Source organism: Geotrypetes seraphini, chromosome 4, assembly GCF_902459505.1.
Source record: "Geotrypetes seraphini chromosome 4, aGeoSer1.1, whole genome shotgun sequence".
NCBI classification, from domain to species: Eukaryota; Metazoa; Chordata; class Amphibia; order Gymnophiona; family Dermophiidae; genus Geotrypetes; species Geotrypetes seraphini.
This window is the reverse complement of record NC_047087.1, coordinates 110,121,420-110,148,541: the sequence shown is the minus strand read 5'-3', so window position 1 is coordinate 110,148,541 and position 27,122 is coordinate 110,121,420. Positions and strand designations below refer to the sequence as shown.

The following is a 27,122-nucleotide window of genomic DNA, read 5'->3' as shown; positions in this document are numbered from 1 at the left end:
GCAACCTGGTAGCAGAAACCCATGCAGAACCTACACTCTGAATGGTGAGACCTTAACCAGAACTGTGGCAGAACGGGACCTGGGAGTAATCATTAGTGAAGACATGAAGGCAGCCAATCAAGTAGAGAAAGCCTCATCCAAGGCTAGACAAATGCTGGGTTGCATTCGGAGAAGCTTTGTCAGCCGAAAGCCCGAGGTGGTAATGCCGTTGTACAGGTCTATGGTGAGACCACATCTGGAATACTGTGTACAATTTTGGAGGCCACACTATCGGAAGGATGTGCTAAGAATGGAATCGATTCAACGATTGGCCACCAAGATGGTCTCAGGGCTCAAGGATGTCCCTTATGAAGAACGACTAGGTAAGTTGCACCTTTACTCTCTCGAAGAATGCAGAGAGAGGGGTGACATGATAGAGACGTTCAAATACGTCACTGGCTGTAATGAGGTGGAAGAAGACATCTTCTTCCTTACAGGCCCTATGGCGACAAGAGGGCATCTGCTAAAAATCAGGGGCGGGAAATTCCATAGTGACACTAGGAAGTACTTCTACACCGAAAGGGTGGTTGACCGTTGGAATGATCTTCCACTTTAGGTAATTGAGGCCAGTAACGTGACTGACTTTAAGAACAAATGGGATCAACACGTGGGCTCACTTCAAAGAAGAACTTAGAGGGGAGGGTTATTTGAGTGGGCAGACTTGTTGGACCGAAGGCCCTTTTCTGCCGTCATATTCTATGTTTCTGTGTCATGTTGCAGATCTTCGCAATCCCCCTGTGTCTTCACTCTGAATAACTTCGTATCATCCGCAAATTTAATCACCTCACTCGTCATACCAATGTTGATGTTTGATGTCATCCAACAGATCCCTGCTAAAGAACTGTTCTCCAGCAATTATGAGAAGCCTATAAGTGCAGGACAGTGCACTGCAAGTGTGTGTGCCCTACCACCTGCCACCATCACATGGGACCAAGTCAGTGTGTTTTTTGTCTGCAAAGCAGTGAGATCGCACTTAACGTGGGTTTCCCCTCAGCTCGTGCTTCTTTTTCATCTCATTAGTTTTCATTTTCAATTTATTTGAATTTTTGTCTTTTTGTATAAGTATTTGCATAGGATCAGTGTCTCATTCCCCTTTTAATTTCTCACTAGGCCCCCTTAGGTCTTAAATGGCCTGTTCAGGATATTTTTTCCAAAACTGAGCCATTTGATTTTGCCTTGACTTTCTCTTTCGGGTTTTTGCAGCCCAATTGCATGACCTTGCATTTCTTTGCATTAAATGTTAGCTGCCAAATTTCAGACCATTCTTCAAGCTTCGCTAAGTCTTTCTTCATGTTATTCACACCATCCGGGATGTCTACTATATTGCAGATTTTGATATCATCTGTAAAGAGGCAAATCTTACCCGACAGCCCTTTAGCAATATCATTTATAAAAATGTTAAAAAGAACAGGCCCGAGAACAGACCCTTGAGGCACACCATTGGTAACATTCCTTTTCTCAGAGTGCCTAGTGCTGGGTCTTGGCAGGGAAGGGGTATGCAGAAGCAAGGATGTGAAGAAGCAACTTAGCTCACTGTTTGGGACTGGGTCCTTCTACTTGCAAATGGGTACTGAGGCAGCGCGTTCAGGGGCTTGGAGAGCCGCTGGGACTGGGGCTGCACGGTCAGGTGCTTGGATGCAGCACAGTCACTGTGGGCCACATAAAATGGCCAGGTGGGCCAAATTCAGCCCATGGGCCTTGTTTTTGACATTTGTGGTGTAGAGGTATTCAGTGATTTACTTACTGGGAGCTTTGATCACCCTGCCCTGTCACTTCTAGTTTAAAGCTCTCTTTAGTAGATTAGCCAGCCTGCTGCCGAAGGCACTTCTTCCCTTCTTTAATATATGGATACCATCCCTGCTCACAGCCCTTAGAAAATCATCCCATGGCCCAGGAAGCCAAAATTCTCTTGACGACACCATCCACGTAGCCATGCATCTCCAGGATGTATGCTTCTCTGACCTGACCCTTACCCTCGACAGGGAGGATGGACAAATATACCACCTGTGCACCTGACTGCTTCACCTTCTCTCTCAGAGCCACAAAGTCACTTTTTATACATTCGCAGGGGTACCTGGCTGTATCATTAGTTCCAACACGAATGAGCAGCATTTGATAATAGGCATCAGGCTTGATGAGTCTTGGCAATCTCTCCGTAACATCTTGGATTTTGGCATCAGGCAGCATACCTCCTGGGACATCATGCAATTCTACATTCTAGGTGCCAACATTTATGCGCCTCTTGTTCCCGTAAACATATAGAATATTAGTGGTTATATATGTAGGTGTACACTTATCTGTGAAGGTACCTGCAGGGTGTCTAGCATTATTCTGTAATAGCACACATAAGTTGTATAGTATGTAAATACAAAAGGGGTAAAGCTCCTAGTTACATGTGATCTTATAGAAAACTGTAAGTTACATGCTTCCCTACCTCATTTAGTTGCTCACATTTATACCAGGTTTATAGCTTAGGTAACTGTGAGTGTCTGAATGTTAGATGTGCGTACACTGGATTACATTAGTATTCTCTATTGGCCCAGCTGCTGTTATTGAATAGGCTCCTCTTCGGTGTTCTTTGGATGCTTAATAAACAGGCCCCACTGAGAATAATGGAGCTTCTAGTAAATAATGTGTATTAATTTATTTGGTAAGTAGGGCCATATGTTTGACCTGAGACAATAAAATATGAAGTGACTTGGCCAAGTTCACTTTTAGCATCAGCAGGATATGAACCCTAGCTTCCCTGCTTCTTAGTCTGCTGTTCTGTCCAATAGTCAGTGGGGGCTATTGCTACTGTAGCTCAACAGAGATTAGCTTTCCAGTTTGGGAGTGAGTGAGGGAGGTAACTCAGGCAGTTTTCTTCTGCTCCTTTTGCTGTTCCAGTTTATTTGGAACAGAGTTGATATCAGGCACCATTAAATCTTTATACCTTTTTAAGATTTTTTTCCCCCCGTTACTCTCTTCCATTTCACTTAACCCAGTGTTCATAGTGGCAGGCCCAGAGATGATAAAATACCCAGTTCCAAGCTGGAGATTTTAGGACAGTCCTGGATTTCTGACCACCCCATTGTGGTGTATTATGGGCCTTGCAATACTAATCTCAGTGGGCAGGATCAGGCCTTTCAAGTCTCGTACTGCTTTGGGAAGTAAGTTCAAAACCAGGACTGACCCAGAATCTCCAGCCTGGATCTGGGTAAGTTAGCATCTCTTTAGGCCTTAGACAGGATCATACATTTGGGCAGCATCCACAGGCTTGCAGAGTGGAAGATCAGGACCAGGAATTGAACCGAAATCCCTCTGGATGGTAGCACTGACTCTGGACTTGCCCCCAGTGACTGATTCTGCTTAGAGCTTCCAGCTCAAAGGAACAAGAGAAAACTACTGGGTTAATTTATTAAAAAAAACAAAAAAAGGTAAGTCAAGATTGGAAAACATTGATGAAACAGAGGAAAAATGAATAGAAGAAAATGGAGCACAAGTTACCAATTTTCTTTATGGAAAGTAGTGCCCAATAATAATGGTAACGGCATTATTTTTATAGAAAGGAAGTGTTGCCTTTAATCTATTATAGTGAAATAAATAACTTTTTACTTTGAACACTTCATTTGAAACAGCAGTCTCTGCCTGGATTGTGATTGTTCATATAAAAGGATAAAAAATAACCCTTCTTTTATGGTGCTGTCTGAACATTCTTTGTTCTTTTGTGAGGACCACCGCTGCCTTCATTAGCTGGGCTAGTTCAATAGCTGTATATGCTGCCCTAGGCTGCAAATGGCATACAGTTTTATAATTTAAAGTGCAGCGTTGGTGGACCAAGAAAACTTAACTATGTATGAGTCATACTCATTAGTCACAGAAAAATATGTGCGCGTGTACACACACACACACATACATATACATATATATATATATATATATATACCGTGTTTACCCGAAAATAAGACCTACCCCGAAAATAAGCCCTAGCATGATTTTCAGGGTAGGTCTTAATATAAGCCCTGCCCCCGAAAATAAGCCCTAGTCGTCGGCAAAATCATCAGCAACTCGGCAGAGTAACGGCCCAGGCCGCGAAGGAACCTGTCTAGATTGCTGTCGATGCTGCTGGTTTGTTATAAGGTACATTGATTTCTGCCTCGCAGTTTGGATGGGAGAGAGAGATGGGTCGACAGGGGAGGGGGATAGTAAGATGCTACATGGGGGGGATGGGAGGAAGGTAGGGATAGAAGCTGCAAGGGATGGGAGGGAGGGATACAAGCTGTAAGGGTTCTGCTGCACAAGGACTGGGAGGGAGGGATAGAAGCTGCAAGGGTTCTGCACAAGGGATGGAAGGGAGGGATAGAAAGATACTGCACAAGGGGATGGGTGAGAGGGGAGGAAAGATGCTGCACATATGGGGGAGAGAAAGGAAATAGGAAGAATTGGGGTGGAGAAGAGGAAGGGAAAGATGATCATTGAACGTGAAAAAAATAAAACATCCCCGAAAATAAGACCTAGTGTTTTTTTGGGCCCAAAATTAATATAAGACAGTGTCTTATTTTCGGGGAAACACGGTAATATGTATTGGACACATGATGATATGAACAAAAGGGTTGACAGAATAAGGAGCAGTAATGTCAATAGATATACTTCTCCTCTAATCACTATTAATTCGCACATCTCATGAGCCATGGTGAGCATGGCTAGAATCAGTGGTGTAGCAAGGGTAGGGGGCATCCATGTTGAAGGCGCACTTCGGTGCTCCCTCCCTTCTGTGCATGCGTCCCCTTCTTCCCAAAGTCCCAGAACCCTCTGCCAGTTTAAGCTAGGAGCTCATTAGTATTTAAATGAGCTCCTAGCGATGCACAAAAGGGAATCCCCCCTTGTTTCCAGTCGCTAATTACCAGCAGCTCTGGAACTGCCGGTAACTGCTGTGCATGTGTTGTGCGCACACAACGCAGGCACAACGGCATTTTAAAAAAAACCCAGCCCTGTTGGCAGGGGAGCCTAAAACTGGGACCATCTGACACCCCCCTCCCCCGACACTAAGCTCCCCCTGTCGATCTCCCTGACTACTTCCACCCCCCCCAAATAAAATCATGGTGGTCTAGTGGGCTGGGGGAGGGGGTTAGGTCAGACCCCACCACAGCTCAAGGACCCTCCATATCTTTTGTCACAAATCAGGCAGGAGGGATGCCTTTACAAAATGATGGCCCTTCCCCCCTCCCGGTACATCCTAGGATGCACTGAGAGGGGTCTAAGTTCCTGATTGGCTCAGGTGCCTAAGGTGTGATGGGAGCAATTTTTCTTTTACCAGCGATGCTCAGCACAGTAGTATGCAAATTATGTGAATGCTATTCATGTGAAGAATCATAGGTAAAACGTGGGAAGGAACTCTGCCTGGCACTTACCAGCGATGCTCAGCATAATAGCATGCAAATTATATGAATGTTATTCGTGCAAAAAATTGTGGGCAAAATGGGGGAAAGGAACTCTGCCTGGCACTTGCTCCTCCTCCTCCTGCCTGCCCTGTCAAAAAAAGCAGCCCCTGCTCTCCATCATCTGAGCCGGTGTAGGAGCTTTGTGTTTCTGGCCCTAAGTAGGTATGAGGGAGGGAAAGGAAGGTGTGCGCACGGCAGCGGGTCAGAGGAGGAAAGGTGCCCCCAACAAGACAGTGCCCGGGGTAGACTGCCCTCCCCGCTCCCCCTTACTACACCACTGGCTAGAATTAATTTCAGTAAGTGATGCACATGGATGTTTTCTTTCCCTCCCTAGTTTGCCATATTGGTCCTATTTTGGAGGTGTGTCTGCTGTGACTCCAGAGCAATACTTGAGAATGAATGGCTTTCCAAACACATACTGGGGATGGGGTGGAGAAGACGATGACATGTTCATGAGGTAAGAATTACGGATAGTGTAATATAATGCTTTATTTGGTCTCCATTCTAGGTAGTACATGGGGTGGGAGTGTGCTGTTTGTTTCTAAGCTTCATATAAGTGCAAGTTGCCATAATAGTGGACAATAGTGAAAACAGGTCAAGCTTCCAGGTAGAGGTGACATAGTAACACATTAAATGAGAGCAGATAAACAAAATGGCCTATCTAGTCTGACCAGCAAGGTATTTAGGGTTGTAATTGCCAGTCCATGCTGCTTATGTGTTTTTGGAAGCACAGTATTAATATTTTCCTGATGTTTTAGGCTGAACTGCTATCTCATTGCATTGTTACCCTCTTATTGCCATTAAAGAATCCTTTATGTTTATACCACACAAGTTTTTGAAATCTGTTACTGTTTTTGTTTCTACCACTTCTTCAGATCTTCATTCCATGCATTCATTACCCTTCCCTGGTATTCTTTAATCTATTGCCTTGGATTGCATTAAAATTCAAGAAAGTATGGAAAAAGTACAGAGGAGGTGACACTAAAACTGAGCTGGAGGTGTGGATGGGCCATATGGTGTTTATCTTCTGTCAAATTCAGTGTAAAGAGCTTGCTTCAAACACTTGAAGCAAGGTTGTGGGAATGCCATTGCATTTTTAAAGCCTCATAATTTCTTCAACCAGGATTAATAGCAGACTGGCTGCGTGGTTCTCCCCCCCCCCCCCCCCCCCCACGTTGCAGCGAGAGAGTTTCTGGGTGTTGAGACTCAGTCTGACATCGCTCCAAACTCGTAGACCAAACTTGTAGAACAAACTGTGAGGCAGAGTTCTCCATTTGCTTCAGCTGCACTTCTGAGCTGAGGCAGATGGACACCACATGGCACAGTGAGTAAGACTATTGTAGACTATGGGGAAAATCGTGAGGGAAGGTGAGGTCAGGAAAATTCAAATTTGAGGGTTTCTAGGACCAGAGCTAGGGGTCCTCCTCCTCCCAAATCCCCTTCCTTGTAGTTTTTGAATTTCAGGGGACCGTCCTTCCCCCCCACCTCACCCCCAGCTATTTCTGGCAGGATTTCACTGGTGGTGGCCATCATGGATTTTAAACAATCTTTTTTCCTAAAGCCTCCATCTGCTTCAAAGCCCCTCGATTTTTGCTTAAAATCATGTGAAGTTTGTGCTGGATAGTTAGCTGAGGAGTGTCCGTGTGCCATGGGATGCATGGGGGAGAGGACAGAGCCTTGGGCTCAGCCTCTCTGAGATCTCCAGGGCTGGGGATCTGCAGGAGGCTTCCAGAGCCCTCTGAAGGAGATTTGGCTAGGTACAGATGCGTGAATGCTGCAGAGCCCTGGAGGACCTTCAGAGTCCATGCTGGGGTCATCGAGACCACCTGTGCAAAGCTCCAACCCAGATTTTGTGAACCTGATGTGAAATGCTTGTTTAAACTGCCGGGATCCCCCATAATTTACTTAAGGTGCGACAGTAGTGATGGCACCAGGGATTAGTCCTCATCCCATGCCACATGCAAACAAGGACTCGGAGCTGGACTAGAATGTTCAGCCTGACGTCAGCTGGGAGGATGGAAGATCTGATTTCATTCCCTTATTGTCCTAGGATGCAGTTTGCCTGGCAGAGTCTGATTCTCTGCATGAGATCAGCAGACAAGAATCAATGGTGGCCCTGGACCAGGGTGAAGACCCCACAGTGCAGCAGCTGTTCAAGGCATCAGTGTTTCCGAGCATAATTTCAGTTGGAATTTCTACCAGCCTCTACATCACAGTGCTCAATTATGAGTAGCTCAGTGAGTCCAGCCACGTTCTTTCCCTTGCAGCATGACATCACAAAACTAATAATTGACCTCTGGAAGTCTGTGGCCAAGTTATATCCCTTGGTTCTGGATTTTCAACAGCTGTATATTCAGCTGAAGGTGGATTCGCTGGTACCACAGATCACCAAGTGGACGTTCTTGCCCAGTGAAGGAGCTGTTGTTGAGGATCACAAAGTAGACATGGTTCTCAAGAGGCAATTTGAAACTTTAGTCATTGTAATTAAAGTGGCAGCCTCCTTTGTGGCATGTGCTTGCCATACTCTGCTATCTTGGGTCCCAGCATCGGATGAAGAAGAGGACCCTCAGATGATCCTTTCTGGGGTGAATTATATAGCAGACACTCTGTATGACATCATAAGAGTCATAAGCAAGGTGACAGACTAATCTGTCTCCGCCCGACAGATGCTCTGGATCAGATAATGGGCAGGAAACTCGGCTTCTAAGGCCACCCTTAGCAGGCTTCTCTTCAAGGGGCAGATGCTACAGTATATGGAAAGTGTCTGGACTACCTGATGGCCAGTGTTACGGACTGTCACCTTAAAGCCTTGTGAGACAGCAGACCCCTGGAGGCTCAGAGTTTGGGGTGCAGGAATTTTCAGGGTTCTTGAAGATTCCGTTCTTATGCAGTAGTCTAGGTGGTGCAGAGGTCCCTTTCAGGAGTCAGAGCAGAGGCTCAACAGAGGCAGAAGGCAGCAAGCCTCTGGCTCTCATCCCTCATCCCTCTTCAGCCTCCAAAAAAGTTCAATGATGCCTGGTCAGGCAGTGGCTTTACTGGATGGTCTAGGCCAGGGGTGCCCAAAAGGTCTATCGCGATCGACCAGTAGATCGAAAAGGCAACGCAAGTTGATCGCGGAGCCCATCCTGGGCTCCGTGATAGACTTGCGTTGCCTTTATGTTTTCCCCGTTCCCTGACACTGTAACAGTCCAGACTGCAGAAGCGCTAGGCACACCAGCCTTCCCCCTTCCCCCCTGACATCAATTCTGATGTCAGAGAGAAAGTTCCCGGCCAGCCAATCGCTGCATGGCTGGCCAGGAACTTCCTCTCCAACGTTAGAATTGTCAGGAGGAAGGCTGCTGGCCTGTTACAGCATCGGGGAGCAGGGAGAACTCGGCGGCAACGGCGGCTTGGGGAGGTTGTTTAGCGGGCTGAGTGCAAGTTGGGGGAGTCCGGGCGCCGATCCTGCTGTCGCGGCTGGTGACGCGGGTGGGCGGAGCTAACTCTCGCCGCTACCCGCTCCTCACCGCCGCGTTTCTCCTCGCGCTCCCTCGCAGTTCTTCTCTCCCTCTGCCACGCGGCTGCTGTGACTTCCTCCTCGCCCGGCTCCCTTCTCTTAAGGGGGAGTCCGGGCGCCGATCCTGCTGTCGCGGCTGGTGACGCGGGTGGGCAGAGCTAACTCTCGCCGCTACCCGCTCCTCACCGCCGCGTTTCTCCTTGCGCTCCCTCGCAGTTCTTCTCTCCCTCTGCCACGCGGCATGTCATCCGTGAAGACATGAAGGCTGCAAATCAGGTGGAGAAAGCCTCAAAAAAGGCTAGACAAATGATTGGCTGCATCAGAAGAAGCTTTATCAGCCGAAAACCCGAAGTTATAATGCCATTATACAGATCCATGGTGAGACCGCACCTGGAGTACTGTGTCCAGTTTTGGAGGCCACATTACCACAAGGATGTGAAGAGAATTGAGTCAGTTCAGAGAATGGTCACAAGGATGGTCTCGGGACATAAAGATCTTTCATATGAAGATCGTCTAAGCAGTCTGCGCTTATACTCGCTCGAGGAGTGCAGAGAAAGGGGAGACATGATAGCAACTTTCAAGTACATAACAGGCAGCATCGAGGAGGAGGAGGAGGAAATCTTCACTCTTACGGGTCCCACGGTGGCAAGAGGACATCCGCTAAAACTTAGGGGAGGAAGATTTCATGGGGACACCAGGAAATACTTCTTTACCGAGAGGGTGATTGATAGATAGAATGGTCAGGTAGTCGAGGCTAGTAGCATGCTCGACTTCAAGAGAGGATGGGACAAACATGTGGAGTCACTACAGAGGTATGATAGGGGATAGTTTCTCGAGGGTAGAAGGGATAATGATTGGGCAGACTTGTTGGGCCATCGGCCCTTTTCTGCCGTCAAATTCTATGTTTCTATGTTTAAGGCCATTCACCACCCCGTGGAGTGGTGAATGGCCTTGTCTCCGTAATTAAGGGAGGGAATACACGCGGTCACAGATTGCGCTCCCTCCTTCCTTACTGATAGCCGCTGCCACCACCCAAGCATCTCCCTCCCTCCCTCATTACGGATCGCTGCTGCCCGATCGCCGCCTCAGCATTTCCTTCCCTGCCCCTTACCTTCGCGGCAGGCAATTTCTCTAAATGTGCTTCCTACGAGCAGCCAGAGCATTGAAATCACATGTGGCTGCCATAAAGGTCATCTCTGACACAACCGGAAGTTGTATCAGAGACAACCTTTCCTGCAGCCACACACGATTTCAACGCTCCGGCTGCTGGTAGGAAGCACAATTAGAAATTGCCTGCCGCGAAGGTAAGGGGCAGGGAGGGAGAAAGGAGAAAAGGTGGGGTGGAGAAGGAACAGATGCTGAAGGGAACTGGGGAAGGTGGGGTGCAGAGGAACAGACACTGAAGGAAACTGGGGAAGGTGGAGTGGGGTAGGGTGGGGAGGAACAGACATTGAAGGAAACTGGGGAAGATGGGGTAGGGAGGAACAGACACTGAAGGGAAATGGAGAAGAGAGAGATTCCAGACTATTGGGGGAGTGGAGGGAAGAAGATGGGTGCCAGAACAATTGAGGGTAGGGGTGGAGGGAGAGATGGAAGGGAGAGGCACAGTAACAGAGCATATGGAAGAGACAGAGAAGGCAGACAGTGGATGGAAGGAAATGGAGAAGATGAGGAAAACAGAAACCAGACAAAAAAGGTAGAAAAAAATTTATATTTAATTTATTTTTTGCTTTAGGATAAAATAGTATATTAGTTGTGTTGATAAAAATTTATAACAAAGCCCTGCCAGCAGAACATCTCTTTCTCTAGTTCAGCAGCCAGAACTTTGATTTATAAGGAAGGATAAGCTAAATATTTCAGTACTGAGGCTTGTATGGATGCTGCGGGGACTGATACAAAATGCAGCAGTCAGGATGATTTTCGGGCTGAAGAAGTCCGATCACATAACCCCTTCCTACCGACTCCTACACTGGCTGCCGATGGAAGCGCGCACAAAGTTCAAGCTAGGATGTCTCTGCTTCAAAGTATTAAATGGTCTAGCCCCAAAATACATTACAGATCTCTTCTCATTCCCAACCAACAGACACGAAAGAAAAACACACATGAAATTTGTCTCCCCACCGGCTAGAGGGTGCAAATATAAGAGACACCATCAACAACTGCTATCATATCAAGCAGCCATATGGGGTAAAGACCTAGAAAAACTAATTGCACAAACAAACAACTATGAAGAATTCAGGAAACACCTAAAAACTTACCTATTCTTGAAATACCTAGGCAACGAACCGGAACATTAACCCCCCTCGTAACATCATCACATACCTGATCTTGCAAACTGTTAACCCCAACCCCTAACCACTAACTATGAACACCCTATTCAATTTACGGAACATTTCTACTTCTGTGCAAACAGCTTGGCACTTCCTGGCCTTGCAACACACAAACTGTTGCTAACATTATTAATATTATCAGATGTATACTGCTATACTCTTTAATCCATTGTACGAGATGTATACTGCAATACTCTTTAATTCATTGTACGTAAAGTTTCCCTTTATTGTATTGAGATGTACACTGCTATACTCTTTAATTCATTGTATGTAAAGTTTCTCTTTATTGTATTTACATTTCCTTCATTGTATTCACAGTTTCTTTATTGTAAACCGCCTAGAAGTCGCAAGATAGCTGGCGGTATATAAAAATAAAGTTATTATTATTATTAGTGGTCGCAGGGACGGGGCGGGAACAGGGTCAGCCGGGGTGGTGACAGGGACAAATTTTTTCCCCGTGTCATTCTCTACTGGCATGGTCCAGAGATCCTCCTCCTCCACTCCCCCTCCCTTCTCCCTCTCAGTACAGCCTCCCCCACCAGTGAAGATATGACCCCTAAAGATATACAGGATTCCAAGTGCATAAGCTCTGCTCACATCCCCTGCAGGCCCTGGTTGTGAGATAGGAGACATTTCCAATAACACCTTTCCTTGTAGACACTAGATTCAAAATGGAGCCCACAATCCATAACAGTAGTACCTTATGGCAGTCTGACTCTCTAGTGATCATACCACAAGACTAGGGGTCTTTGGGTGAAGTTTTTACCCTGCCTCTGCAGGAACATGAGCAACTGAGATTGCTTCTGTCTTGTGACTCCTGGACTACCAGTGGCTACTTAAGGTGGGGCCAGGATGAATATAAGAATATCCTTACTGGGTCAGACCAATGGTCCATCAAGCCCAGAAGCCCTGTAGATGGAAGTTTAAGCACTAAGGACTTGGTTGGGGGGGGGTTAGGTAGTACCTTTAGGGGAGTGTTTGCTAGGGGAGAAGGCCCTGGATCATATATATTTTTGACAATGCTGGCCCCTTTAAAATGGTGCCTGGGAGCATTGAGCTGCATGTTGGTGACCCAGTGTTCCCAAGGTGGAAAAACACCAGTTTTGAGCTGGAATTTTTTTTTTTTTTTTTCAGGAATACTGCAGCTTGCAAAGTTCAACACAAGCTATGTTGTTGTTTACATAATGAGGTGTTTGGTATACATTTGTCTGCTTTGAATCTCATTCTTATGTAGTCCAAGGTGTCTTAAACTAATGTGTTATGCCTGTGGAATTCTGTGCAAAAAAATATTCAAAATTCTTTAAACAATATTTTTGCTAATTATCCATATTCTATTTAAAACATTCAGAATTATTTTTTCTACCTTTATTGTCTGGATATTTTATGTTTACATCATATTGGTTCCAGTTTCTGATTTCCTGTCTGTTGTCTACTAATTCTTCTTCAAGCAGCTGTTGTCCATTTGCTTTTTCTCTTCTCTCTTTTCTATTCCCTCGCTACACCTGCCTATGACACATTGATCATTCCTTTTAAGGTCTTTTCTGCATCTTTCTCACTCTTTATTTTCAATTTTCAGCTATCTATCAAATTTCCATCTTTTCTCCCATTCCCCATCTCATTCCTTCCTCAGCCCTACATTCCATATTTCTATATTCTTAAAATACTCCAAAGCACCTGCCCACCTTACCTGATCAAAGCAACCACCTTAACCACCATAGGAAAAATAACCCAATGGCTCAACTATCACCTAAAAACTGGCCTTTTCCCCAAATCAGGATGAAGAATTGTTTTAACCATTCCCAAGAACCCAAAATTTAGCCCCTCAGATGTGACCAATTACCACTGGAGAAGAAGTCAAAGGAAGGCCTCGACGATGAGGGAAACGCACATAGCAATGGAGTCGTGAGGATAAGATATCAAGTAGTCAGCCACGGGTATACTATTTAGTAGTGCTGCCTGATTCACGATTCGAATCGGTTCACCGATTCACTTCGGGTGAATCGATTTGAATTGATTTAAAACACCAAAAAATCGGCTACCCGATTTGGACCCTCGCCCCCTAAAGCAGGAGCGGCAGCACTGCTCTTGCTGGCCATCCGCTGCCACACCTGCTCTAGAGAGTGAGGAGGGAGGATCAGTTGGAAAGTGCTGCTGTAGGCTTTTTCTCCCCCTTTCCCCAGTGTCCGATTTCCCATCCTGGCGTTCGGCTTCTCCCCTGGCCTCCCCGTAACGTTTACCTTATAGGTGAAACCTGCAGAGCAGATCGCGGTACTAGCGTCTTTGCAAACTGCTTCGAGGCTGTTCCTCCGCTGTGATCCTGCCTCTGACGTCAGAAGAGGGGCGGGACCGCAGCAGAAGAAACAGCTCAAAGCAGTTTGTAAAGACGCTAGTACCGTGGTCTGCTCTGCATGATTCACTTAGAAGGTAAACGGTGCGGGGAGGCCAGGGGGAACATGGAGGCCTTCCGGGGGGGGAGGGGGGGAACCGCAGTCCTTCTGGGTGGGACAGGCCTTGAGGGGTACAGTCCTTGGGTCCAGGCCTTCAAGGAGGGGGGTGGAGACCTTCAAGGGGGGGGGCAGGCCTTCAAGGGGGGAACAGGACAGGGATGGTGGCATAGGCCTTCAGGGGGGACAGGCAGACCTTCAGGGGGGGACAAGCCTTCAAGGGGGGGGGAGATAAGCCTTCAAGGGGGGGACAGGCCAGGGATGGTGGCATAGGCCTTCAGGGGGGGACAGGCAGGTATTCAGGGGGGACAAGCCTTCAAAGTGGGGACAGGCCTTTAAGGGGGGAAGACAGGCCTTCAAAGGGGGGACAGGCCAGGGATGGTGGCATAGGCCTTCGGGGGGGACAAGCCTTCAAGGGGGGGACAGGCCTTCAGGGGTGGGGTGCAGGCCTTCGGGGGGGACAGACCTTCAGGGGAGGGGGGCCCTGGTGTAGAAGTACACGGAGGGAGGGAGGGAAGGGGGTTTCAAAGAGACATGCATATGCCAGACTTTGGGGAGAAAGAAATAATGGGTCTAAAAATAGAGGAGAGGGAGAGATGATGGACAATGGGATTTAGGGAGGGAAGGAACAGAAATGGAGAGAAGTTGGACACAAGGGATGGTGTGGAGGGGGGATAGAGATACTGGATAGGGGGGTAGTTGAGAAAAGAAAGTGAGAGATGGTGGACCCTGGGGTGGTGGGGAAGGAGGGAGAGATGCTGGATGAAAGGGTAGTTAAGAAAAGGTAGATCTGTGGATGGAGACGAAAAAAAAAGAAAGATGCCAGAGCCTGGGAGAGGGAAGGGAAATGGAAGGGGAGGACTGAGGTGGCAGATGGATGGTTATCACGGAAAAAGAAGAAAGAAGGAGAACCCTAGCAAGCAAGTTATCGGAAGACAACCAGAGCCTGGGACCAACAAGATTTGAATAATGATCAGACAACAAAAGGTAGAAAAACTAATTTTATTTTCTGTTTTGTGATTACAATATGTCAGATTTGAAACGTGTATCCTGCCAGAGCTGGTGTTAGACCGCAAACGTGAGCTAGGATTTAACAGAGAGGAAATGTCTTTTTTGTTTGTTTATTTTGTTTACACCACAGCGCCAGTGTGGTTAGGAGAAGGCAAAGGGGGTGAAGAGGCTATAAAATAAACCCACCAGGATGTTTGAAAAAAAACCCCACCCAATTGGGCAGGAAAATCGAATCAAAAAACCAATTCAATGGGCTGAATTGAATCGAATCAAAAATTTTTTTCCTGAATCGGGTAGCACTACTATTTAGGAGTCACTTTATTGATAAACTAGTGTTTAAGCCCGTTACATTAATGGGTGCTAGATTAGATGTCTGTCTGTCTGTTTATTTTTCTTTGTCTCTCTCTCTCTCTCCTTGGACGCTGGCTGTCTGTCTGTCATTCTTTCTGTCTGTCTCTCTCCATGGCCCCCTTCTGTTCCCCCCTCCCAGAGCAAAGCATGATTGCTGTCTGGCTCCCAGCACACCCCTCCCCCCAAAGCAGCCCCCTTTCCCTCTCCCCCTGGCCTCCTGTTGTGCTATGTCTGCCTGCTCCATGGCCCCCTTCTGTTTCCCCCTTCCCAGAGCAAAGCATGATTGCTGTCTGCCCCCCAGCACACCCCTCCCCCCCAAAGCAGCCCCCTTTCCCTCTCCCCCTTCTGTGCTATGCCTGTCTGCTCCGTGGCCGCCTTCTGTTTCCTCCCTCCCAGAGCAAAGCATGATTGCTGTCTGCCTCCAGCACACCCCTCCCCCCAAAGCAGCCCCTTTCCCACTCCCCCTGGCCCCCTGTTGTGCTATGCTTGCCTGTTCCGTGGCCCCCTTTTATTTCCCTCCCCCTCCCAGAGCAAAGCATGATTGCTATCTACCCCCAGCACACCCCTCCCCCAAAGCAGCCCCTTTCCCACTCCCCCTGCCCCCCTGTTGTGCTATGCTTGCCTGTTCCGTGGCCCCCTTTTGTTTCCCTCCCCCTCCCAGAGCAAAGCATGATTGCTATCTACCCCCAGCACACCCCTCCCCCCAAAGCAGCCCCCTTTCCCTCTCCCCCTGGCCCCCGGTTGTGCCATGGCTGCCCCTGTTGTGCATGTCTGGAAACCAATTTGCATCTTAAAAAATGGAAACAGATCACCTGCACCCGACAACTTTGTCTACATAAACTCTAGAAAGTGAAATCAGGCACTTTCAGGGACAGAAGTGAAACCTAAATTCCCCTGATCGCTTTTTAGGGAAGGGGGAGGCAGTCGCCGGTTCCTGCACTAACGAAGCTTGGCAATGCAGTCCGTCTAATTCCCCTGAACAGCCACGGAGCTGATGGGGTGCCATACCTGGGACTGGACGTCCTGCTCGGGACCAGAGGTCGATCTTCTCCTTAGGAAGCTGACATTGGTGCCGCTTCTGCGCACTTCGGACATGCTCATCCCGGGCGAAGGTAGGTAAGAGCATGGGGATGGCAGGGGGAGATCTCTAGCCTCACACTGGTCCCGGGCTCTCTGCACGTGTCTCTCAGGGGTCCCGGCTCATCCCGGCAGGGAGAGAGTTTGCCTGTGCTTCCTCGCTTTTCTCGTCCTCTTCTGGAAATGACTTCTCAGCTAAATTTCAAATAAATCACGTGGAGCCCTTTGAAACTCCGGAGGGGACTTGCCCAGAAACCACAGCTGTGAAATGTTTGTTAACTGGGGAAGCGATATGTAGTGTCACTTGGTGCATCCTTTATGAAGAGGAGCAGCAGCGGCGGCAGCGGTTAGTGAGTGAGGGCGGGAGGGGGGAGTCGCCGGCGTGTTCCCTAACTCCGTGTTTGAAAATGGAATTCGGCACGGACCCAGAGACCACGGTTGCAGGGAATACACGCGCTTAGGGTTTTATTATTAGTGATATGCTACGAAAGCTCATAGACTCGATACTAGCAGTGTTTCGGCATCTGTGCCTTTATCAAGAGTCTAACAAAAAGTCAACACAATTAGAAACTATTCAAAACCAAATTAAAACAAAGAGATATAAAACACTGATGAAAAGCAATAATTTATAAACAATGACTTAAAAGCAATAATTTAAAAATATGGAAACAAAATAATATACAAACCTAAAAATGATATACATAATGAAGACAAAAGCGAATATGGAAGCAAACTAAAAGACAAACAAATGGCTATAGTGGCGATGTGCACAAAAAGGATGTGAAATTAATAGAATGACTTGACACATTGGTAGAAAAACACATAACTAGCTGGTTACACATCAAGGGCTAAACTGACTCAAACAGTAAGTGACGGAGCATATAATACAGTGCAAACACAGTCTATTGAGGGGTGTTCTTAAATTAAAAAACAGAAACTAACAATTGGTAAAAATATGCTACATTTGAATAGTTTTAAATAACACAGTATTAGTGAATCATTATGTATATCATTTTTAAGTTTGTACTTCACTTTGTTTCCATATTTTTAAATTATTGTTTTTTAATCTCTTTGTTTTAATTTGGTTTTGAATAGTTTCTAATTGTGAATTTTTGTTTTTACATGGTCTCTTAGACTCTTGTTAAAGGCACAGACGCCGAAACACTGCCAGTGTCCAGTCTATGAGCTTTCGTTGCATATTTATCAATAAAGTGACTTCTGAATAGTATACCCATGGCTGACTAATTGACATCTTATCTTCACGACTCCATTGTTGTGTGACCAATTACCAGCCAGTTGCTTGCTTACTTCCCCCTATTTATCCAATTGATGGAAAGGTATGTCACAGAACGGCTCAAATGCTACAGTACTTACACTGCTTCAATATCTTCCACCCTTCACAATCGGAATTCAGGAAAAAACACAGCACTGAGATGGTGATTGCAGCACTCGTAGCATATGGCAAAGTACAGTTAAGCAAGGGTTGCAGCGCAATCATAATCCAATTTGACCTAAGCAGCTTATTTGACCTTGTAGACTTCAATCAAATGTCCAAGATCCTCAGTGATTTTGGATTTAGTGGCCCAGTCCTCTCCTGGTTCCAGGGTTTCCTAACCACTCGGCAGTATTCTGTACGTAAAGATGATAAACTTTCTGATAGCTGGCCCCCTCCCAGCAGGATTCCACAAGGATTCCCACGTTCATCATCTGTGTTCAACCTTCTAATGCAATCCTTGAGAGTTAGCCTAGATCTTGCACAAATAAAACATTTCACCTATACAGATGCTACCTATAACGAATGCATTAGTCAGCACCCTTACCACTGTCAAAAAATGTGTCCCCATCATAGAAAACTGGATCTCAACCCACCACCTCAAACAAAATAAGAAGAAAACCAAATTTATTCGGCTAGGACCTTCAGCTGACCCACACTACTCTCCAAGGATTACAGTAAATGACACAGACTTTCCTTTAGAACTACAATCCCGAATCTTAGGAGTAGAATTTGATAACAACCTATCCATGAAAAGCCATGTACAATCAATAATAAAACAATCTTTCCTTGTGATGAGAAAGCTAATATCCATCAGAAAATATCTTGAAACAGAGGCCTTCTGAATAGTAGTGCAATCCCTAATCCTATCCCTATTAGACTATTTTTTTTATTTTATTTATAGTATTTATTATATACCACTTATAACCTAAGTGGTTTACATTCAGGTACTCAAGCATTTTTCCCTGTCTGTCCCGGTGGGCTCACAATTTATCTAATGTACCTGTACGTTAACACTAGTTCTTTACACTAAAATGTTGCTATTGTGTCTACAACTAGCTCAAAATGCAGCAGTAAGACTCGTATATGGACTGTGGAAATCTGAACACCTACAGCCCTAATATATGAAACTACATTCACTGCCCATAACTGCAAGGATCAAGTTTAAATTAAGCAATACTGCCTTAAGATCCTGAGAGAGAATGCCCCTGACTACTTTACAAAGTTGGTCATCCTACTCTATGGTGTTTCCAACAGATATTCCACCAGAAACCTTTTCCACTCAAAATTCCCAGCATGCAACAATATAAAGTCTACCAGGCAAATCACCTTAACCATCCAATATCAATTAGCAAAATGCTGTAATCAACTACCACTTACACAATGATCCTATGGTCACTCTCTCGGGTTTATAAAACTTTTAAAAGCATTTCTGTACCAAGACAGGGAGCAAACCTTGAAGTAACTGAAATGGCACACCCATTTCAAAACTGCCTAATACAACCCCTGAGACATAATGATGAGCCAACGATGACTTACTTGTATTTGTAACTATGACCTGAATTAATAGTTGTACTGATCTACCTTTACTAGCAACCCTATTGAATGCCCGTGTCAAACTATCCATTGTAACTTCCTGGGTAACACTAGGTTTTGTAATGTAATCCAACCTTGAACTGAATAGGTAAAGGCAGAATAGAAAACCTGATTAACATAACATAATATCTTCATTCTTCTCCCCATTACTTTATTTCTATCCTCTAATTATTATCCTGTCATCCATTTCCTTGCCACATCCTCCCCCCTCTTGGCCTCTTCCACAGAGTTCTACCATCAGCGTCTTCCTTCCTTCACCCTTCTAGCCCAGCATGTGCTCCCTCTTCCTTCCCTCTCCCCCCTCATATCTTGACATCTCCCTATTTATTGAAACATTTGGTATACCGCTTACCAACATTCGGTACCCAGCAGTTTACAGTATAATACAATAAATAAACAGGGGTTAAAAGAACTCCAAATAGAATAAACCACAACCATACATAACACACACACTCTTAGAAATCCTTAGGAAGTAATCATCATTCTAACTACTCTTGCTACTGAATAAATTATGTCCTGCAGATCATCTAATAAATCTTTCTTTCACCCTCAATTTCTGAATTAAAAGCCTCACTAAAAAAGGTTCCCTTCCCTCCTACCCTCTTGTCCAGCATTTCTCCTGCTCTCTTCCCTCACTCCCACTGTCAAGCAACTCTCAATCAATCCCTTCTGCTCCTAGATCCAACATCTCCCATCTCCACCTCCTATGTATCTCTCCCTGCTTCTCATCTGCCCCCATGTCTAACATATCTCTCTTTCCCTCCCTTGTGCCCTGAGTCTAATATCTCTCTTAACCCTACACCCAAGCAGCATTCTGTCCCTTCCACGGCCATATCCAACATTTCATTTCTTTCCCTCTGTTCACCATCTCTCTCTTTCCCCTTGTGCCCTAGGTCAAAAATCTCTAACCCCCCCACCCGTACAACATTTCTCTCTTCCTTCCCTCCATCATCATGTACAACATCCCTCTCTCTTCTCTCTACCCTTATGTCCATTACTTCCTCTCTACTCTTCATGCATCTTTTCCACCCTCTCTACCTCTTTGATGCATCACTCCCTTCCTCTCTTCCACCACATGTCTAACAATTCTTTCCCCCTCTCCCTATGTGCAGCATCTTTCCTTCATTCACTTCCCTACCCACTTACAACTCTCCTTCCCTAAGGTGTTGCTTCAATGGGTCCTGACAGTGCCAGGGATTCCCCCATACTGCCAGCTAGTAACCCAGAAGCCTTTCTGCAGCAGAGGAGAAGCTTCTGGGTTAGTGGCAGGGAGTGTGTGTAAATCGCTGCTGCTGCTGCCAGGTCCTATTGAAGCAACATCTTAGGAGGGGAAATTCTCTGGCTGAGTGTTGCACGTCGCTGAGGAATATGATTTCTGCACAGAAAAGGTAAATTCTGTGTGACTGGGGAATTCTGCAAAAATTCTGTGTACAGTTATGGCAGAAATAATGCATACTATAGTAAAATAGCATTCAGATTTTTCATTTAACACTCATTAAGGGGGCAAAAATCTTGTGTTTTACCATTAACACACTTAGCAGCTAGCCCCTTAAATGTTAAAGGCTGTAAACAATGCACACAAAGGGATTTATCATGCTCATTGGAAAAAAAAATCTTAATAAAAGAAATGGAATTAGGAGTAAAGTCTTACAAAAAAAACTGTACTAATGGTAAGTGTGAATTTTGGGCATTTTAGATTTGTGAAAACTGGTGGACCTTGATTAGCATGTTTAATAATTATACCCAAGTGAAAGGAAGTAGATTTTGTTGAGCAGATGTAACTTGGAAAGGTGTATTGAAAGCTTTATTATAGACACATTGCAGTCAGCTAAGCCATGCTGGGAGGCTAATGCCTGTGCTTTAGGTAGTTTAAGAATTCGTATAAAAAATATTGACTTTCCTGTCCATCTGTGCTATACAATTCCAAAATCGGTTTTTGTGTCTCCAACTATTTTTGTTTTGTTTTTATTTTCCTTTAAGGATTCAGCTAGCAGGAATGACAATATCTCGAACTCCTCTTAGTCTCGGTCACTACAAAATGATTCCACATAAGCGTGATAAAGAGAATCAAGAAAATAAAATAAGGTAATTAAAGTGGAGGTGCTGTACTGGAATCTCAATGATGTTCTGATACAGTGGTAAAACACATGATATAGTCAGATTCAGAGCTGAAGTGGTTATTTCCCCCTCCCTCCCAAACAGTCAAATGAGATTGACAGTAAACATCTGTCTAGCAGTGATCTTTAGAGTATTGACTTCTAGGGGACCTTTTACTAAACCATATTAAGCACTTAACACATGGTTTACAATGTGGTAACTGAACATAAGCAAAAAAATTGACCCAGGAAAATCCACAGAGAAAAAAATCCAAGAGAAACCAAAGAAACACTGTGGAGAGACAATGTTCCTGAAATGGACTTTATTAAAAAGTATATTAAAAAATCAACATAGCAATCCACATAAAAACCTTTAGGACCTAGTCTGCTGGGAATGTTGGACCCAACATAGTCCGTGTTTCGAAAAGAGAGTTTTCCTTAGGGGTCCCTGCTAGTCTTAGGGTGGAAGATACGTGGAACGCTAAACAATCCAAAGATACAATTGCGTAGAAATTCCGCATGAGACGCGCTGCAAAAACCAAATCAGTGTGGAGTTTCTACGCAATTGTATCTTTGGATTGTTTAGCCTTCCACGTATCTTCCACCCTAGGAATAGCAGGGACCCCTGAGGAAGACTCTCTTGTCGAAACATGAACCGTGTTGGGTCCAACGTTCCCAGCGGACTAGGTCCTAAAGGTTTTATGTACTTTTTAATAAAGTCCATTTCAGGAACATCGTCTCTCCACAGTGTTTCTTTGGTAACTGAGCATAAGAACACTAGTGCATAACTGCATTAAGGGGCTTTGCAGGCGTTAGTGTATGGTAAACCACGCATTTAAGTGCTTTTTGTGTCATGGGCACTGATTGGAGCTTCAAAAAACATGAACCTATCAGCACTTCTAGTTAGTGTGGAATTGCTTACGTCTCCTAATTGGGGACACTAAGGAGGAAATTCTACAAATGGCACCTTAACTTAGGTGCCGGTAGGCACTCAACTGCTTACTGGCACCTAAAGAAAAGGCTCCGGAGGTGCTTAGTGGTGCCTAATGTCAGACGTGGCATTAGGCGCTGTAAAGCGCCTATGTAGGTGTGATTCACAATAAAGATAGGTGACAGAAATGTAGTTCTGGTGAAACACTTTTTAGGTGGCTGCCAATACCTGCGCTGTATAGAGAATCCAGGCCTAAGTGCTTTTGTGCTAAGTCCAAGCACAGTACCAGGTGGTATCTGGAAAGTTAACACAGATTCCTGTAAAGGCAAATGCTGGGAACACTCCCAGAGGTTGCTGCATTAAGGCCTGGAACACTAAATGCTTTGCCGCTCATAGGAATTCTATGAGCGTTGGAGCATCTAGCGCTCCGGGCCATGGTAGAAACCTCTACCATGGCTTAGTAAAAGGGGGAGATAAATTTGCAGCTACTGCACAGTAAGATCCCAAGTTAAGCTGTTGTAGCTTAAAGGGGTACTTTAATGTCACTTATTTTTAATGTCAATAATTTATTTTATTCTTTACTATAAACATTGTACATCCATTGAATGTGAAACAATATTTTACATTTAATTTTTATACTTTTAACAATTCAGTCATCCCATTTCAACACATACCTGGCTTTCCCCAGATCTACCTTAATAATGGTTTATGGACTTTTCTTCCAGGAGTTTATCCAATTTTGTCTTTAAACCCAGCTATATACTAAAGAGATCACATAATATGCTGACTGGGGAGGCTGCATTTATTGGAATTTTCCTGCCCTCCCTGCCACCAGCCTCAAAATAGGGCTGTTTTCAGCTGCAATTGTTTTTGTTACCTATCAAGGGCTGCTACTATACAAACAGATGTAGATGGAGATTTTAGATTTTTAGATATATCTGGGGAAAAGAACAAGGATAGAAGGCGTTATGTTCTAATGGGGCAAAGATGGTGGAGAGTGTTAAAGACAGTAGTTCACAGGTTATTGTGAAAACTAGTGCTGCCTTGATTCACAATTCAAATCGATTCAATTTTTTTTAAAAATCGACTTCCTGATTCGATGAACGACCCTTCCCCCATGCCTTCCTAAAGCAGGAGCGGCAGCACTGCCTCTTGCTGGCCATCCGCTGCCGCTCCTGCTTGAGGGGGGAGGATCAGTCGGAAAGGCCTGAAAGTTCCCCCAGCTTCCCCGCGCTTACCTTAAGCTAATATGACAGCCTGCAGGATCACTGGTGTACGAAGCTGTTGTCCTCAGAGGCACGTTCTCTCTGCTACGGTCCCGCCCCTCCTCTGACGTCAGGGTCAGGATCACAGCAGAGAGAACGTACCGCTGAGGACTATGGAAGCTGCAGGGATTGCTTTAGCACCAGCGATCCTGCAGGCTGCTGTATTAGCTTAAGGTAAAAGCAGGGAAGCTGGGGAAACATGCAGGATTGTGGGGGGAGCAGGCCTTCGTGGCAGGGGGGCAGGCTTTGGCGGGGGGAGCAGGCCTTCGCGGTGGGGAGGCAGGCCTCTGCAGAGGGAGGAGGAGGAAGGAATAAGAGAGGGGAGGGGAGGTGCCAGACCTGAGGTGAAGTGAAGGGGAGAGACCAAACCAAAAAGAGGGGGAGGAAAACAGAGGAGAGGTGCTGGACTAATGGAGAGAAGGAGAGAGAAATGCAAGACCCCAAGGGAAAGGGTACAAGAGGGACAGATATTGCTCCAAAGTAGGTGGGCAAGGTGCAGGATGGCAGGAAAGATAGGAGAAAGCCTGTACCTGAGGAAGGGGGGATACAGGCGATAAGGAAGAGAGAAGAAGCTGGATAAGGGGAGAGACATGAAACAGAGATAAGATGCTGGGTATGGAGGGAGCATAGGAACAGGGACACAAGGGGGATACTATTAGAGAGGAGAATAGGGACAGGGACACAGAAGAGAGATGCTGGATGAAAGGGTAGTTGAGAAAAGGAGAGATGGTGGATGGAGGGGTCCTTCGCTGCGGGGGGATGGAGATGAAAAAAGGAAAGATGCCAGACCTCCGGGGGAGGAAAGGGAAACAGAAGGGGAGGACAGAAATGGATGGTTAGCACAGAGAAAGAACAAAGAAGGAGAGCCTGATCAGAAGCCTGGGACCAACATGATTTGAAAATTGACCAGACAACAAAAGGTAGGAAAAATAATTTTATGTTCTGTTTTGTGATTACAATATGTCAGATTTGAAATGTGTATCCTTCCAGAGCTGGTGTTAGATTGCCAACGTGAGCTAGGATTTAACAGAGAGAAGAAAAGTATTTTTTGTTTGTTTATTTTGTTTACACCAGTGTGGGTAGGACCAGTGTGGGTAGGAGAGGCCAAAGGAGGTGAAGAGGCTATAAAATAAACCCACCAGGATGTTTGAAAAACACCACCCAATTGGGAAGGAAAATCGAATCGAAAAATCGATTCAATAGGCTGACTCGAATCGAAATTTTTTTTCCTGCATCGGGCAGCACTAGTGAAAACTATCTTTAATGCTGAACCTCTACAACAGGGGTGCCTACACTTTTTGGGCTTGCGAGCTACTTTTAAAATGACCAAGTCAAAATGATCTACCAACAATAAAATTTTTAAAAACACAAATCACACTGTACAGAGAAAATGTTAATTATCATTTATATTCCGTGGGTTTTCAAAGAGGTCAAGGCAGATAACTTTATGCAATGTCATCTCAGGAACAACTATACAAAAATAGACAAATATACCTCCTCCCTTTTTACTAAACCGCGATAGCGGTTTTTAGCGCAGGGAGCTGCACTGAATGCCCTGCGCTGCTCTCGATGCTTAGAGGGTCTATGCGCTAAAAAACGCTATTGTGGTTTAGTAAAAGGGGGCCATAATGCAAAATATAGACCGCAGATATAAATTCTCAAAACGGACACATTTTGATCACTAAATTGAAAATAAAATCATTTTTCCTACCTTTGCTGTCTGGTGATTTCGTGAGTCTCTGGTTGCACTCTTTTCTTCTGACTGTGCATCCAATATTTCTTCCCTTCTTTCAGCCTGCTGTATGCTTCCAGACTTATTCCCTCTGCCAACTTTTTCTTCCTCTCTCCCTGCCCCCTCCCCTTTCTTTCTGTCTTTCTTCTTTCTGTCTCCCTGTCCCCCCTTTCTTTCTGTCTACCTTTCTCTCTCCATGCCCCCTTTCTTTCTGTCTTCCTGTCCCCCCTTTCTTTCTTTTTCCCTTCTTTCTTTCTGTCTCCCTGCTGCCCCTTCTGTCTGTCTCCCTGCCTGCTCCCAAGCCACTGCCGCTGTCATCGGGGAACAGGCCTCTAAACCACCGCCGCCCCAAGTTCTCCCTGCTTCCCCACACAGAAGCGTCGGGCTGATCAGATTTCCTCTCCTCAACGTCATTTCTGAAGTCAGAGAGGAAGTTCTGGGCCAGCCAGGCAGCGATTGGCTGGCCAAGAACTTCCTCTCCGACGTCAGAATTGACGTCAGGTGGGGGGAAGTTGGTCAGCTTGGCACTTCTGAGTCGAGAAGCAAGTAGAACGTGAAGGCAACGTGATCGACTCGCGTTGCCTTCGCAATCTACTGGTCAATCGCGATCGACCTTTTGGGCACCCCTGCTCTACAACCTCGCTCTTAGAACCAGGCTTAATGAGGGTCACTTGTGGAGTCTGATCTCTAAGAAAGTCCTCAGAGTTCAGAATGACACATCTATCTACTAGAAACGATATTAGCAAGGTAAGAACCTAATCCCTTTTTCCCTGTAACTTCATTGAGTGTCCCTTAGTCTTTATAATTTTTGATGGAGTAAAATATTGATTCATTTGTACATGTACATGTGTACTCAGAATTTTGTAGACTTCAGTCACATCTCCCCTCAGCCAACTCTTTTCCAAGCTTAAGAACCCTAACCTCTTTAGTCTTTTCTCAGATGTGAGGAGTTCTATTCCATTTTTCATCTTGGTTGCTCTTCTCTGAACCTTTTCTAATTCCACTATATCTCTTTTGAGGTATGGCGACCAGAATTAAATACAATACTCAGTGAAGTCACACCATGGAGCGGTACAGAGGCATTATAATAGTCTTATTTACCATCCCTTTTCTAATAATTCTTAGCATCCCCTACTCTTTGTAATTTTTGATGGAGTGAAAAATTGATCCATTTGTTCCCGTTCTACACCACTCAGGATTTTGTAGTCTTCAATCGTATCTCCCCTCAGCCATCTCTTTTCCAAGCTGACGAGCCCTAACCTTTTTAGTCTTTCCTCGCACAACAGGAATTCTATCCCCCTTATCATCTTGGTTGCTCTTCTTTGAATCTTTTAGTTCCGCTATATCTTTCTTGAGAATAAGGTGACCAGAAATGAATGCAGTACTCCAGGTGAGGTCGCACCATGGAACAAGTAGAGAAGGCTTTTTGTTGAGAGTGATGGAGAGCTCAGGGTATCTTTTTATTATAAAAGGTATTAGAGCTTAGAATGAGTTTAGATGGCAACTTCAGCAATTGGAACCTAGGATAATACCAGGTGGACTTAGTCTATGGCCCAGAAATATCAAAGAAGAGACAAGTTAATTTAATCATATATTTTTAATAAGAATGACTAATGGGCAGACTGGATGGACCGTTCAGGTCTTATCTGCCATCATTTACTATGTTACTACTGTGTTTCCCTGAAAATAAGCCCTAGTCAGCAGCCGTGCTTCCCCCCGCCCCTGCCGTGCATCTGAACCCCCATTGACCCTCCATCCTTCCCTCCCAAGCACTGGTCTTTGACCTGAGGGCCACCGCGTGAGCGGACTGCTGGGCAGGATGGACCACCGGTCTGACCCAGCAGCGGCAATTCTTATGTTCTTATGTAACCGAACGCAACCATAAATACCTTACGGCAGAGCAGCGTCGGGCCAGCAACACTAAACAAGCTGCTTCGCAGCCTTCTCGCTGGGGAATTCCGTCAGCTGCGTCACTGTTGAAGTCATCAGTAACACGGCATACAGAAAGCTGCGAAGCAGCCTGTTTAGAGTGCTGCTGACCCGACGCTGATCTGCCGGAAG

At 45.5% G+C, this 27,122-nt stretch overlaps 1 protein-coding gene across 7 annotated transcripts in view; it reads left to right on the top strand.

The window, feature by feature from the left end:
- The window catches only part of LOC117359521 (beta-1,4-galactosyltransferase 3-like), a 100,461-nt gene that overhangs the window by 59,511 nt on the left and 13,828 nt on the right, over nucleotides 1–27,122 (top strand). For 6 of the 7 annotated variants that reach the window (XM_033942456.1, XM_033942452.1, XM_033942454.1 and 3 more), the window contains exons 5-6: nucleotides 5,794–5,916; nucleotides 21,018–21,122. In XM_033942456.1, the coding sequence (XP_033798347.1) occupies nucleotides 5,794–5,916; nucleotides 21,018–21,122 (228 nt within the window). The remainder of the gene's footprint in view (nucleotides 1–5,793; nucleotides 5,917–21,017; nucleotides 21,123–27,122) is intronic. The other variant, XM_033942457.1, reaches the window with a different exon arrangement.